Source organism: Octopus sinensis, linkage group LG10, assembly GCF_006345805.1.
Source record: "Octopus sinensis linkage group LG10, ASM634580v1, whole genome shotgun sequence".
Taxonomy (NCBI): Eukaryota; Metazoa; Mollusca; class Cephalopoda; order Octopoda; family Octopodidae; genus Octopus; species Octopus sinensis.
Window position 1 is genome coordinate 27,069,112 of NC_043006.1, and position 17,150 is coordinate 27,086,261.

Below are 17,150 nucleotides of genomic sequence, written 5' to 3' on the forward strand. Positions count from 1 at the left end.
CTCTCTTCATCCATCCGTAGTATACGACCATACCAGAGCAAACGTCTCTCTAGCATGCCACATCCTATGCTTCTTATGTCCAACATTTCTCTCAGGTCACAACTTCCAGAGAGCCAGTGGGACTTTTAACTAAAATAAAAGTTCAAGTTCTTTTCTATAATGTTTTCCATCACATAGTTACTAAATTACTTAAATTAATTAATATGGCTTTTAAATAAGAAATGTAAAGTCATATACCCAAAATAGTTCCCAAGCAAAGAAATTCAGCTTACCACAAATAATAACTTAAAATTCATATTTCTTGTTCACTGCAATTCATACTGTAGACTACAATAAAAGGCTTTTTTTACCCTCTGGGATCCCCCCCCCCCCTATATTCTAGAACTTTCTCTCCAGAATTCAACTGTTTACATTCTACCCCACTCCACCCATTCCTGCACCTTTTTCACTTCAGTGGAGTACAGAGTTTGAGAGACAACTAGTTCAAAACTTTTGTACAGCAAAATTTTGGTATAATTTCTTAATTTTTCTTCAACCTTAGTCATTCTCAACGAATTCAGTAAGTATTTTCTATTAGTGCAACAAGTTTTCTGAAAAATATTTTAGGATGCTTTACATTTGTTTTGAACTATGCGTTCCTTCACTTTTCATCCGACTCCAAGGGATTTGCATCAGTTTACCACATTTAATGAGCAGCAGAAGCTGATGTCTAAATAGTAATTTACTATCTCAACCAAAGTGATCTTGATAAAATTGCATACATGGCTGTTGACATAAGAGATGACATTGGTTGTTTTGACAGCAATTATCAAAAACACTGACAGGTTGATGATAATAATAATAATAATGTGTGTGTGTACACACGCATATATGTATTTATATATATGTATATAAGTTTAACTACAGATGTTTATACTCCCGCTTTTGTTGCCTCATAACTTCCAGAAAATTGGATACTTTTTAACGGAATTTTCAACAAATAATGGCTTAGATCCTGTAGATTGAGTGTATGTAAAGATTTGTTGGGAAAACTTTTTCCAAGAGGTTGGGGAGAGGAGTTTCGGAAAATTCATACGACTCAACATTTTCCCTTTCATAACTTTTTATGATTTTTTTATCCCCACTCCCTGCTCCCGATTGTTTCTATTTACATAATTCTAAAATATTGGAAAGCCTGAGAAGATTATTGTTGGGATTTATCCAGAGTGATTTTTAACAAGAGATATGCAAAAGATGATTTATTTTAATACTTTTTCTTACACACACGCATACACGGCCTCGCTCAGTTGGAGTGCGAATAAAAATTAAAAATTTTTAAAATTTGTTTATATCCCAGCAATGAACTACGTGTGTTACTTTGACATTATCATTCCATTAAATGTGTTTATGGGGAGAAAAATATTGAAAAACATCGATAGATGTGAGAGTGGGAAACAAAGATGCCTCCCATCGTTCCGACTTATGTGGGCCGTTCTGATCCGAAACTCCGTTTTCCAGAAACTCCTCTCCCCGCCCTCTTCAAAAACCTTTTACCTACAAATTTCTTTGTACTCGTAATCTAGACCGTCTGAAAGGTATCTGTATAAAATGTCATGTATACAAATTTCCTGCCTGTACATACACACACACACACAAGAAAGGCAACTGAAATAAAGTACCAGTTACGCACTGGGGTCGATGTAATCGACTTAACTCCTTTGTCTGTCCTTGTTTGTCCCCTCTATGTTTATCCCCTTGTGGGCAGTAAAGAAATATATATATATAACTGAATTTAACCGCTATTAGATTCAATGTAATTTTTTTCTTTGGTCAGCACCAACTATTATTTCACTAAGATTGCTAATGTAAATAAAGGGACAGAGATGAGAGGGAAAGAGCTATCGAAAAATAAATGTCATTAGACGACAAAACGACATATAATTATCCAAAGAAAGATACAGTAAAACAACGATGTAATAAAAGCATAAGTAGTCAGGGTTCGAAAATGGAGAAATATTGATTTCTTTCATAAACGGAAAGACAGAATGTGACATTGATTAGCGACATCACAAAGTCTTGGAGATAGAATCGAGCAATAAAATCATTATCTATTAAAATAACAAATCTAAAACAAATATCGTTTAAAAATAAGAATATTGAAGTGGTCGAAGGTCATATTTTGGGAGGCAAAATATATGAGGAAGTTACATAACGAAAGAATTTTGCAATTACGATTCGTCCTTTAAAATTTAAAACATTATCTCATCAAGTCAGAAAGTAAAACAGAACAACACAATTTTGTTGGAATATTCTACAATAGGGCCTGCAATCCTTTCATGTAATATATTAAACATATCAAACAGCGGCTAAGCTATCTTCTAACACCACAAGGTGGATCATTACTGACTGATTAAACAAGACAAGCGATAAATACGGTTTATAGAAGATTACGCTAACCTTGTCAACAAAACGACTCTCTTACAGAATAGCCAACCATCAAAATAACGAAAGTAATCGTCTTTCACTTTCCGACAAGAAATAGCAATAGTTTTATTACTAATGGACTGTTCCGTTTAAGGTTTTAGATTTAATTCATATAGGACACTCGTTGACGCACTTTCTCTAAACTTATTTCCTATTTACTATAACATCGCGGTTTATTATTTAAGCTTAACATTACACACGCGTATATGTATATACATTTTTATTCTTTTATATGTTTCAGCGCTGAGGCTGTGGCCATGCTGGGGCACCTCCAATATTAATCTAAGAGTACACGGCCGATCTTACGAATCGGTTTCGCACTAGTTGTTCAACGGAATGTTAGGTAACAGTCCGACTATGTAACCCTGCGCAGGGTTACATAATCGAACTGTTACCTAACACTCCGTTGAACCCCTGGTGCAAAACCGATTCGTAAGATCGGTCGTAATGGATATATAATACTGTACTCTTCGATTAATATATCAACTCAACTGACAGACATACGAGTGCATTTTTTCCTGATTTATGGACTCTTAGACGGCTCACACACACACATAAACTGTCAATAGTTTACATATCCGAAAAAGAAGCACACTCTAAAGCATTAGAGCAATAATATATTTAATATATTTTTTTAGGAAGTGTGAAACCAATGTTCGCTCTATGATTGGCCATAACTTTAAATTTCCTATATATATATATTATCCGAAAAGTATAGTGTTAAATATCTATCCCGTCGGCAAAACATAAATTGAAGAAGCACACTCTAAGTTATAGAACGCAATATAATATATATATATATATATAAGTTGTATCCGTGAGCATCGGTGGTGCCCCAGCATGGCCGCGGCCTTCGGGCTAAAACATTTTAAAGGATTTTAAGGATATATATATATATATATATATATATAGAGAGAGAGAGAGAGAGAGAGGTGTTTTTTTAATGCCTTTTTGACTATGAGACAAAATATATTTTTTACAAATGTTCACCAACTTGCAAAAACTATATAAGCTAGGCAAATGACTTTTTAAAAATTCATTAAAACCTATAACACATTCAGAACACTATTGCAGAAAATTATCACCGTTCTCTTTGAGCATATATACATGACAAATTAAGCTGGGGCAAAATGAGTAAGACAAGACAAGGTAATTTTGCTGCTTCAATTCTCCAAAATTACATTTGAAAACAGACTCATACACATCACTATCCATCCTTAAACATCAGAATGATAAGAAATGCAAAATTTAAAATATTTAGATCAAATGAAAGAGGGTCATGGAAAATGGTACAGGATAGGAAATTAACGAAACTAGACTAAAAAATTAAAACAAAGAAATAAATAAATAACTTTACGTAATATATTATCTGAAGCTTCTGCACGATCTGCTGGTGCGATTCTCTTCCCGATATATTTACGCACCATGCAGTTAAAATGAAGAAATTATTGAAATTAGATATTACTGATTCTGCCCCATTTTAGACTTTTTCCTTGAAACTTGAAAATGATCAAATTGGACATTAGTGAGGGTAAAACTGACTTGGACACCAACAGAGAAAAGAATATTGATTATTGAACACAAAAAATTATCCAGATATTATTTCATTAACAACCTCAATCACAATCGGGTCGAAGTGGAGGAAATAATTCTTGAAAAAAATACGTCACCTGGCTATATTGAAACTAGCTCGACTTCAATAATAACCATAGTGACCAAGTATTACTTCCCAGGATGATGTAATACTTGCAATATAATGGTTTCAAACAGGTGTATGTGGAGGGTAAACGAGAAATCAGAAATTACACATCTGACCCCGGTTACTAATTTTGCTCCACTTCTATACACACACACACACATATATATATATATATATATATATATATATATATATATATATATATACATACACACTAAACGTTTCGAATATGCAAATAAAGCTCCTATTCCATTATGCCGTCCATAGTCTAATTATGCTGATTGGTGAACCAGGTTTTGGGGTCGCATTGAGCAGTACAGATATAATGTAGGATAAATATAGTAATAACAATAATTCTTGGATGGAATTTATAAACATTTAATGCATCGCTACGCGCGTTTCCACAAATCACACGTCTCTCAAGATAGCAGGGATGACTAGTGTAGTCCGTTGTACCCGTGAGCATCGGGTAGGTCATCTTCATGGATTCATTTCTTCGGGTGGTATAACATTAATGGATGTTTACCACTTTTGATCAGTGCGAAGGTTGATTGAGTTATTGAGTTAACTCAACCAACCTTCTCAAAATGTTGTCAAATCAAATGAGCAGAAAGATAATATCATGGTATAAATTAATGTTGACTGCACGTGGAATTATATAATCCACCTTAAAAAATGAAAACAACACTTTAAATGTTACTGACGTGTTCTCTCAATGGTTTTCGAGTCAAATGTGAACCACGTGCCTAAAATATATTTAGCTTGCATTGGTAAATACATTTTCATTAAAAAAAAAATTTAAGCATTTCAAATTTTCTAAAAGGGAAACTAACAATGTCTAATGCTTACATTATTGAATGCACATTACTTTCATCGGATATTCTATAGTACAAACGAAGAAACAACCCCTAGTCAAATATCTCCTTTATTTAAGATAAAGTGGAAGCAGATTTGGCTGCTACTTCCAACAGGTCGAGATTCCCTCGTGGTGAAATTAGGCTTGAAAATAAAACATCGTAAACATTGAGTAACAGTAAACAGAAAGTACATAGCACACTCGCACACATTTATGACTGAAGATATTCTTGTTGATACTATCAATAGAGATAGATTGCAATGCCCTATCGTCATACCAAAATCTATAATAAGCAATTCACTTCATTCCATTCATTACACACTGCATGAAACTAACACTAAAACATCACCATTAAACGAACTATGCTTTCAATAGTTAAATAGTTGCAGACAAATATTATAATGAAAAGTCTGAGTTTTACAACACCAGCAGGATCTTTTATAGATTAAAAAAAAAAAAACACGGTAAAATCTAGTAAAAGGAAAATAATGGTTTAAGTGATTGTTAGACGTTGTGGAAATTTCAGGTAAGAACATGCTACACGTGATACAAAGCATAAAAGAAAAACAGAAATTAAATTTCGAAAGGTTACCATACAAAATCTACTTACCACAATACCAATTTCTGGTTTCCCTTTTAAGGTGCCATTTTTTGACGATGCCATAATTCTCCGTCCACTTCATACACTTCAAAGAAAACTAGTCGCCACACGATGAGGTGTCCACAAAACTGCAGAATTAGGTCATTCCGATTCGGTTATTCTCAAGAATTTAGCGTTCGTCAAAATTGTTCCGTCATTCACATGTTACCTAATACAGTGAATTATAAAAGCAAGAGGGAATGAATTCAATTGAGCAGCACGAAATTATTTTAGCTTCTTATTTTCTAAACTGAAACTGAAATTTCAAATAATTTTAAACGAAATTACTATCAAGCTTTATCCTTTCACTTTTATTTCGACAAAGCGGTGTTTCACGATGTAATATCCGCTGTTTAATGTTTCAAAACATGTTTTTATTTACCACCAAAATTTGAAATCCTTAATTGCCCACAAAAGAGTATCACTGAGGAATAAATTCTAAGGAGTCACTGGCATTTTTTTTATCAAGCAGTTTGATTTATAAGAACTTAAATGAAGTGAAAGCTGAATGCCTCATATTTACTGTTCATATAACCTCACATCAGCTCTGATCGAGTATACCTACGACTAAATGCCTTCCATCCGTGACAGTCTCATCTTATTTATCTACGATTACATTATCCGATGTTTCCTTTTTAAGAGAAGTGTGATTTAATTATATTTGGCGTTTAATTTGAAATAAAGGTATTTCTTTTCACTACAAATATTTCGATTTAAAAAAAAATACAATATTTAAACTAAGTTTTCGTTTAGTATATACCAAAAAGAATTTTTAAATAAACGTTCGCGTTCATTAAAAAAAATGTCTTAAAATTTTTATTCAAGTTCAAAACTAAACAACACACTTGAATTAATTGTATTAAAATTCTTTTCATAGCTAAGCTGCTTGCTAGGAATATACTTGACTTCATTGTACAGCTGTCCACTACAGACCCTGTCTGTCATCTTTTGGGGGAAATGGTCATACTTCATCGTAGGTCAAGCATACAGTCTTCACAAAGAAAAGGGTGGTTCGTTACACGTTACTATATTCATGACTGGTGGCAAACAGTGTGTATTTGCTAGTAACAACACCGAATGCATTTTTGATATCACTCTTAGTTGTGGCCTTTGTTATGTTTACACTGTAATCAGCAAACCCTACAAAATGTGTAAACAATTTTTTATTTTGCTCTAAAATGATTGAGGGGATATAATTCCGAGAAAAAAACACAGGATTGCGATACCTGACGATAGTCCAAAGTCACAGCTAGTACCGGTTTAAGGTACAGCAACACTGGGTTGGTTTGTCGGAAGCCCCACGAGCCTAAGGGCTCAATGCTAATCTGTGTAAAGAGCCCTTGGCGGAATTTTGGTTTAAGCACCCCTTAACTTTTTTTTCATTTTTTGGAATATTCAGAAAATTTTTGCGAATTTGTGTTCTACACATGTGAATTCATACGATTATGAAAAAAAGAATTCTAAATTTTTAAACACCCCCATCCCTCATAGCCACCTCATCCCATAATTCCTGAGAGTTCCACTCTTTTTGGAAACTTTAAAAATCAGAGTTTAAAGTACGGACAGTCTGAATTTTTTGCTTAAAACCCTCGGGTGCATCATTATTCCATTAGATGTGTTTACGGGGAGAAAAATAACGAGGAAGGTGGTTGTGAAATTGCTAAAAATAACAGCTAAATCGCCCTTAAATCACACAAAACTTTTTCTATAACCGTATGAATTCCCGCGTGTAGAACATAAATTCGCAAAAATTTTCCGAAAATTCCAAAAACTAAAAAGAAGGTTATAAAGGGTTATAACCAGAATTCTGCTAAGCCCTTAATCCCTAGAGGGTCTCAGAAGTTTTTTCTTTCTTTTTTTTTTAATAAGTGAATATTTCTGCAACCTCTGATTAAAAAGAGTGTATAAAAATCTTCGTTCTATGTTGCATGGAATTCTTGGCTTTCGAGACAAAAAGAACGAAAACAAACTGTATCTAGTCCAAAAGAAGAAAAATTCCCAAGGAACATTAACTGTGAAATAAAAAAAAAAAAAAACATTGATTACCGGACGAAAAATTGACAACACCCATAAAACGCAAAACAAAAACCGTGCCAAAGATTGTACTAATGATAACGCGCGTGTATACATACATATGCACACGTATTTGTGTGTTTGATGTGCATGTGTATGAATGTGTAGTTGCCTCTATGTATGCCTAAATGCTTGTTAGAAACGTAGGTAGGTCTATACACCAACAGAAAATTTATATTTACCGAATCTCATTAAAAAAGCTAATTGAAAATTCACTTTGAAGCAAGCTTTTAACACTAATCCCTAAATTTGATCTATCTTTGGCGTACACTCATATAGATCTGAACTATCACATGTTTATTTATAAACATTCCTGTATGAATCTTAAAAGTAGCATAACACCTACCTTCAACCTCTTACACTAACAAACCTTTAAGAAATTATAAACAGATCTAACAAAACCCACAAGTTGTGTCCTGAAAGCAATCTATCTACCACATGAACTAGACAAATCTAACTCACAGCACCTGGTTTTACATACATGCTCAACTGTATTCAAACAACAATCCCCACCACCACTTCTAAATATAACCATTCAGCAGTTCCTATATGATACAAATACAACCTCTTTTTGTGAAACCAGTAAAAATATATCTATCATCCTTACCTCTGCATCCCACTCTATAAATGCCTATTTTTTCTCTTCTCCTTACCTCTTCTTATACAATTACTTCTTTCTCCCCACTAGGTTACATCACACCTAATGTTCATATACATCACTACACCACACACCCTTCTAAATGAAAATATATATAATGAAACCATATTATACGGCATAAAAAAAAATCAAGGTAAATTTCGATCTGCAAGTAAACCAAAACTTTAAAGTCATTGTAAAACTTTTCCTTGTGAAAATAAATACGGTGCTCTAGTGTTCAATTGTTTTTATGTATAACTTGACATAAAATAAACGTGTGTGTACATATCTCTCTCTCTCTCTCCTCTCTCTCTCTCTCTCTATATATATATATATATATATATATATATATTATATATATATATATATATATATATATATATATATATATATGAGAGAGAGATAAATATTGATGTAGATATACAAAAGCTAAGAGAACTAACTCAGAATGGCTGGTGGTGGTGGTGTGTATTTGAAAAGCAAATACAGATATGTTAAATACCATGTAGCATAAATTCTTGATGGATGAGAGAGAGAGAGAGATGTCATGTAGATGGGTAAATTGCAAGAGGGTAAGGGGAGAGGCAGCATAGTGCATGGAGAGAGAGTGAGAAATGTATGATGGTTAAAGAGAGATAATTTGATAGTACCTGATGGTGATCAATGTAAAATGTGGGTTAAGAGTAACGGTATTAATGAAGGCTGGATATCAAGTGAAATGTTTTTTGGTAGTAAGACAGATAAATGGTATCAGGGAAAACTAGTGAAATATGCAATTTTGATCATATTTAATTATAGCAGCAGAACATTGAATTATGCAGGTTATAGAGGAGCTGATGATAGAGAGATGATGGACGGTGAGGGGGCTTATGGGTGAGGACCCCAGTTGTGCATATATATATAGCAAATAAGAAAATGGAGGAGAACAATAGTTGGTTCATCAACTTTAGGACATTAAAAATGTTAACTTATTTATTTATTAAACTGATAATTATAATAACAACATACATATAGCATATTATTCAATGCATATAAAATAAGGATACAAGTAATTATTAAAAATATCAGTTTAATAAATTAATAAATTAACATTTTTAATGTCCTAAAGTTGATGAACCAACTAATGTTCTCCTCTATTTTCTTATTTGCAACATAAATTAATGGTGAAATATCTCTTTACCTTCACCCATTTAATACACTAGGTAAGTTAATTGCAATGCAATAAAAAGGAGATCGAAAATCCACCTGACGAATGTCATTGAAGACATGAAACGATTGTAGTGGCGGTTTATTTCTTTATATTAAAAATTTTTATGTATTGATTAAGTCTTTCCTTGTTTGTATTGCAAAATAGTGGTTTTGTCTCGAATTAATATTATATATATATATATTGTGCTTCCAAAATCTCAATTTTGTTGAGATGGATGGGTCTTCTCAGGAGCCATATGCCACCAGTCGTCCTGCTCCTTTGTCATCTACTCACTAGGGTTCAAAGTCCTAGGAGCAATCTTTACTACTTCGTCTCATGTTTTGCTTTCCATAAGCTTCATCCACATTAAGGGATTAGCACTTCATTATACAGCTGTCCTTATCCTTGTGAATCACATGTCCATATTAGTACAGTGTTTTTGCATCTATTTACAAGATATTGATTTCCTAATTAAGTCATTAATAAATAAATAAAAATAAATCATTATTGAATAATATCACCCTTTGAGGTAGAATGTAATGCATCTGATGCAAATATTTCAGACAACCTTAACTAATGAGAACAGCCTATAGTGTTCATGTTAATAATGCTACAAGGAAGCTAATTACACTACTACATTGCAGAGAAAGAAGCAACTGCTATTATTGAGGCAGTGCAAAAAACAGTGCCACTGTAACCTGATTTCTCATCAGAGGTCAGTGACACAATAGGGTGTACAAAAATAATGCAAAGATTTGGGAGTGGAGACTGGATCTTCAGCATTAAGCTACAGAATGAATTATTGACACATTTAATCAAGCTTACACCTGTTCAGTTTTAACTATTTCCAAGTTTATTGACATACACGATAGACTATGTCATTCAAGATTAAAATATCTACTGCATTTTATTGGAGCAAAGAATCTCCCTTCTCTACAGAAGATGTGAGGAAGATTTGTGCATCTTATGGGTCTATGCTGGGCTATCACTCTCAAGAAGACACTCTTATCAAAGCAACAAAGTCTATGGAACACCTGAGTATGGACTTCAAGGGATCTTTGTCCACTGCTTCACATAATTCATACTTACTATTCTATATTTTTGAGATGAGGAATTATGTACATTATTTACAATGGATGGATAGGTATACTCACCTTGTTTGTTGTTATCACATTTCAGCTAATGTACTCTCCAACCTTCATCAGGTGTTCTGGTGGAATTTCGAACCCAAACCTTCATTTGACTAATGGGGTACACTGTTCTCATTCCTAAGGCATGTTGCTGATGTTATTTTTCTGTTGATTCACTCTATAATTGCCCACGGGCATACAGCATAGTGGATAAGAGTGTGGGCTACTAACCCTTGGATTCTAAGTTCAATCCCAGACAGGGACTTGAAAAATAATCTCTTGCTTCAAGTTCTAGACCAGTGGTTCCCAACCCTTTTATTTAAATTAGTTTTCTCACAGACCCCTTTTAATATGCTTATCCTTATGTATGTATATATATAGGAAATTTTGAATTTAGTTCACAGACCCCTTCAGTACTACCTTTGCGGATCACCAGGGGTCTGTGGACCCTAGTTTGGGAACCACTGTTCTAGACACTCCCCACATTTGTTGTGGAACAAAATAAAACTGAAAACTGATAGTTCTAGGATCAGATGATAAAGAAGATATGACATATCACAGTGAAGAGAATAATGAAAGAAATCCACTTGACTAAAGCCTCTCAATCCATATAAGTGGTTCTGTAAAATTGTTTGATACTAATAAAACTTTTCTTTTCTAAGAAGGCAGAACATAATATTACTAATAATTGGTGCGCATATGTAAAGTTTTCCATACTTAGAAAGTGAAACTTGCAACTAGAAGTTGTCTGACTATAATATAAAATAACTGCATGTATACCATAATATTTTAGACTGAAATTAAACAATAGATTTGAATAAAACTTGGAAAGCAGCCACCAAGTTTTTTTTTTTTTTTATCATTACAATCTGTATTACTTTTTCTCTTTTTTTTATACATTGATGGAATATTCTGGTATCATCTTCAGAAAAAAGATGCTGAGGTCAAGCATCTGTTTAATCATTGTGACATTTTGATTTTATTCAGACACTGGACAGAAGATAAAAGTCAAGAAGAGAGGCAAAAGGACTGAATTTAAAAAATGAAGAAACTAGAGATAATCTTTCTGGGAATTCCTTGGAATGACATTTCCAAAAGAGTGAATAAAACAGTCTTGCAATTAGAAGATGTGAACATAGTTGTTGCAATGAATCTTCTTGAGTCTGAAAATTTTCAGAAAATTAAAAACAAATGTAGTGAATATGAATTGAATACCAGGAGGTGTACAGATTATAGCTATTTTTTTTTCATTTTATCTAGTTTCAGCTGTGGCCATGCTGGGACACCGCCATTCACACCGCTATGTGTGAAAAAAAAAAAAAGAACACGGCTGAAGTGTATGTCTTACAAGATATAATACGTCAGAAGAAACAATGTTTATCAGTGAAAGGTGGAAACATTTCTCTTTGTTCTGGGCTCTCTAATCTCTGAACAGATAAAGCATGCAGTCCAATCTAGTGATAAAGGATGAAATTTGGCCTCATCTTTATGATCCAGAAATGAAGGCTCAGTCCATGAAAAGGCATCACAATTCTTCACTAAGACCTAAAAAGTTTAGGAACCAGCAACTAGCACAGAATTTTCTGGAATGTGATTGTACCATGAACAGTGAGCAGTACACTGAGATGCCTAAAAAGCATAGAAAAACCAACAGGATGAAGAGACTGAACAAGAATCTGAAAATGATCTACATTTACCATGACAATGTGTGACCACACATAACTTTATCGATTAATCAGACAACAAATCGGGTTGGTAAGTGATCCCCCATTCACTATATGAGCCCAAATCTGGTACCTTCTGACCTTCCACATGTTTGGTTCAATGTAGGACAGTCTTTGATGATAAAGTAGGTTTAATAGTGCACACCTGAATTTTCTCCAAAGAGGATTCAGAAATTGAGTTCAGTGAATGTGCAAATATTAGGTTGCTCTGAAAATAATGACCACTCTAAGTGTTGTGTTTTGAAATGTAATTTTATCATAGCATTATAATTATATTTTAGGTGAATTTCGACATACTTAATAATTGATGTATGCTCTTTAATAATTTTTTACTTATTTCAGATGGAAAACATTCTTGAAGCATAGGTGCCCTTAATTATGAACATGACAAAAAAGGACCTTTGCTTACTTTTCTTGCATGAGTTCAAGCTTGGGCACAATGCCTCCCAAACTGCTGCCAATATCAACAGAGCATGGGGAGAGGAGTCCACAAGTGATCGTACAGTATGAAGGTGGTTTCAAAAATTCCATAGTAGTGATGACAGCCTTGAAGAAGATAGAAGATGGTCATGCAGTTTTGACAATGAACAATTAAAAGCAATTGTTGAACAAAACTTACAATGTGTCAGAGAAATATCTCAGGCCTTTGGTGTCGGTATTGCAATGGTCTGATGCAATCTGCAGAAGATTGGCAAGGTAAAAGCTCAATAAATGGGTACCACATGAGCTCAATGAAAATCAAAAAGTTTTGCGTTTTGAAGGGTGCTCAATGCTTTTTCTGCAAAACACTAATGATCTTTTTCTTGATTGAATAGTCACTTGTGACGAAAAGTGGATCCTTTATGATAACCATAAACAATCAGGTCAATGGCTTGATTGTGATGAGTCCCCCAAACATTTTCCAAAGCCAAAGTTGCATCAGCAAAAGATTATGGTGACTGCCTGGTGGTCTGCAATTGGTGTTGTCCATTACAGCTTTCTAGAAGCCAATCAGAGAATTACAGCAGAGGTTTACTGCAATCAACCTGCTGAAATGCATATTCACTTGCAAAAAATAAGACCTGCATTGGTGAATTGGCATGGCCCAATTCTGCTCCACAATAATGCAAAGCCACATGTTGCAAGAATGACACTGCAGAAACTCACAGACTTGGGATATGAGACTTTACCACATCCTCTTGATCTTTCACCCACTGACTACCATTTTTTAAGCATTTAAACATGTTTTTAAATGATAACACTTTCAGGTCCAAACCAAAGGTGGAATCAACTTTCAAAGATTTCTTAGCATCTAAGCCAATAAGTTTTTATCAGCGAGGCATAAATAATTCTCGTTGAATTGTGGAAGAGATGCATAGATGTTCACAGCTCATACTTTGACTAATCAAAACATTTCTATTGTTAATTTTTCCAGAATAAAATTATGTTTCTGAAATCTGCTATTATTTTTAAAACAATCTAATTCATTGCTTGTTGTGGTGTGTATGCTGAGTAATACCTTTGTATAGGAGAAAAGTCACTCTACTAACATGTGCAATTTGAATGACTTATGTCATTAAATCAAAAAGCTATACTTGCCTTTGCATTACTTTCAAGATAACCCTAATAGATTTAAAACCCTAAACTTCTTCCTTTAAAGAAAATACAACTCTCTGTTATTATAAAGAACTTTCTGAGTTGTTTCAAGTTTTATAGCTTATCATTCTTAATTCTTGCAGTACCTGTTTTTACTTTTTTTAAAGATCAAATGTAAGGTTAGGCTAGGAGCTGCAAAATATTAGACCAACATGTTTTTTCATACAGCTAAAGCTTGTCATCATCATTACTACCTAATGTCCATCTTCCATGCTGATATGGATAGTTTGACAGGATCCAATTAGTCAGAGGACACTGTCATGTGTCAATGACTGCAATGGTACAGTTTCTATGGCTAGATGCCCTTCCTAATTAATACCAACCAGTTTACAGAGAGTACTGAGTACTTTTTTCATGGCACCAGTACTAGTGAAGTCACCACATAACTCACAAGACTAAAATCTCCTTCAAATGAGTGAGAGTGTAGTACAGAGAGGAGTGGGTTTATGTCAGATGAACATATGAAAGAAGGTGCAAGAACAGATTTCTTGTAAAGGAGATGCAATGGCTACCCCATATTATATAAAGGTGGGTGGATGTATTTGAGAGACACAAGTTGAAGTGGTCAGAGGTATATAATGGGTAAATGAATAGGAGGTGATTCAAAAGAGAGGAAGAAATAATGGGAGTATACAGATGATGGTCAATGGAAAATGTGATGAGGAAGGACGATATTCAGAATGAAAGATGGATGCCAAAGAAAGTGGAATGAGGGATTAGAAGAGATAACTGGCAGCACAGAAAAGTATGATGAAATATGTAGTTCTGCTCTCATGTAATTACAGCCTCAAAATACTGCAGTAGTTAGGAGGGTGATGGATGGATGAGTGATAAGGAGATGAGGGAGTGGTGAGAAAAGTTTGACAGAGATAAGCTGAGCAAGAGGTTCAGTTATGTGTATGCACATTAGCTTCCAGGACTTCTGTATTTCTGTGATGGACAGGTCTTCTTGGGTACTGCATATCACCAATAATCTTGCCCCTTTGTCATCTACCCTAAAAGACTCAAATTTCTGAGATCAGCCATGTTGTCATGGTTTCCTTCTTCCACAAGCTTCCACATTAAGTGATTGGCATTTTTTTATACTGTTGCTTTCATCCATACATATCACATGTCCATACCAGCATAGTCTTCTCTATTGCCCACTGCATTCGATTTCTCTTATGCCTAGTACTTTGTCATTCATACAGACATTGCACTCCACTGGAGGATATTAGCATCATTTCTTTCTAGTTTTCATAAGTATTTTTCATTCATGGCCCACAGCTCACTAACATACAGCAATGCAATTTGTACAAAAACCTCAGGCAATCTACTTTCATGCTAAGACAGAAATCTTTTGTTACCAACAGAGTAATAGCTCTCAGAACTTTCTCCAACGTGCTTTTATTCTAGCTACTATACTTTCAGAACATAGCTAATTTGGTCACCTAAGTAACAGAAGCTTTCTTGGTATATCTGGGGATCCTCCCAGACTTTTAAGAAAATCTATTTTTCATTTTCCTCTTGCATATATGTAGAAAATTGCTTCTGCACATCTGCCACAAAGTTTACTTTTTCTGTTAATTTACTCATGATACAACTGCTTGTGTGTACCCATTGTTTGTATTGAGTACACCAAATAGAATTTCTACATATTGAGCAAGGCCGTTTCTCTAGTGGAAATAGAGTCCTGCCTATTTTTCTAGCTTGTAAAACTTTGGGCTTTGTAAATCTAACTTTAAGACTCTTTGATTCAAGGTTTGCTTGCACACGTGGAATTTCCTTTCTGATTCTACTACAGATTCAGTTATAAAAATGTAGTCACCATATAGCAGTTCCCATGGGTAGCCAGTCTTAAACTCCTATATTATGACCTGGAGGTCTATGATGAATAGGAAGAGATTGAGTGGACCCCTACTTGCTCACTGAATTTGTTGCAGTACTTGTTGGCTAACTGTCACCTTACTGACAGTACCTCTGTACATGGTTTGTATGGCCCTCACAAGCCATTCATCACTGAATTTTCTCAGTAACCACTAGATCACAGAGCAAGACACCATGTTGAAAGCTTTCTCCAGGTCAATAAATGCTAAGTACAGGGGCTTACTTTTTACTAAATACTTCTTATGCAATTGCCTCCTCACTAAGAAGAGAGCATCAGTAGCATTTTCCCCTGGTAAAAACCAAACTGTACCTAATCTCAGTTAATTTTCTTTCTAATTAAGTGATAACTTTTTTCCATAACTTTCATGACCTGGTTCAGCTATTTGATACCCCTGTTACTTTACCTCTGTAACGGTTAACTATGAAATTGCTACACCAGCCATTGGGTATGATACTTTCCTGTACAACCTGATTACTTATATGAATGAGTAAGCTGTACCCCAAGTATCTCAGTGGTAATTCCTGATTGTTGAGAGGCTTTTCCTGTCTTCATATCCTTAATAGCTTTATTGTATTGCTAGAGTGGTTGGTCTCTCTGTAGAATCCATATTTGGAAGATTCTCTTTCTCCTCATAGCACTTCTATACCTTTCTTTTCCCAGGATCACCGAGTGCAAGCATACCATTATGCATCTGCATTCACTTCTCATCTGGTGCTTTGATTCTCTCTGATATATTACCCTGCAATCAAGAAAATCCATCATACATATACATAAGTATACACATATGCATACATATATACATAACATACACACACATATATGCATGTACAGGTAGATTAATAATTTATTTTTGATTAAAAGAGAATAAAATTATTCATATTAATTAATTACATAAAAAATTAACATGCTTACAGTAGAAATATCAATTTAATTTAATGTTTACATATAGCATGAGCAAACTAATTTTTAACTCTGGATTTGAATATTTTCGTAGAAATCTCCGTCCAATATACATAAATGCAAGATAGTTCAATCTACTCTGATTTATAAGATATCTTTGCTTATTTTGTATTGTTTTGAAATTTGAAAATAACAGTCCATCACTGAATTATCTTTTACATTTAACCATATTTGTAATCTAGTTTTGATTTTGAAAAGAAAATTTCAGGTACTTTTCCATTATCAGGTAGCAAAACTGAAGCTCTACAGTATGATTAGGTTTCTTAGGTTCACTGAA

The 17,150-nt window shown here is 34.1% G+C and overlaps 1 protein-coding gene and 1 long non-coding RNA gene across 3 annotated transcripts in view; one reads left to right on the forward strand and one right to left on the reverse strand.

The window, feature by feature from the left end:
- The window catches only part of LOC115216604 (hypoxanthine-guanine phosphoribosyltransferase), a 34,457-nt gene extending 28,689 nt beyond the window's left edge, over positions 1-5,768 (reverse strand). The window contains exon 1 of one of the 2 annotated variants that reach the window (XM_036506422.1): positions 3,821-3,905. In XM_036506422.1, the coding sequence (XP_036362315.1) occupies positions 3,821-3,890 (70 nt within the window). In that variant the 5' untranslated portion in view covers positions 3,891-3,905. Of the gene's footprint in view, positions 1-3,820; positions 3,906-5,628 lie in introns of those variants that run through there. The other variant, XM_029786077.2, reaches the window with a different exon arrangement.
- Positions 5,769-5,825: 57 nt separating this feature from the next.
- On the forward strand, positions 5,826-13,851 carry LOC118765066. The gene is made up of 2 exons (XR_005000915.1): positions 5,826-6,342; positions 12,754-13,851. It is a non-coding gene; the product is annotated as an uncharacterized LOC118765066 (long non-coding RNA).
- Positions 13,852-17,150: the final 3,299 nt, after the last annotated feature.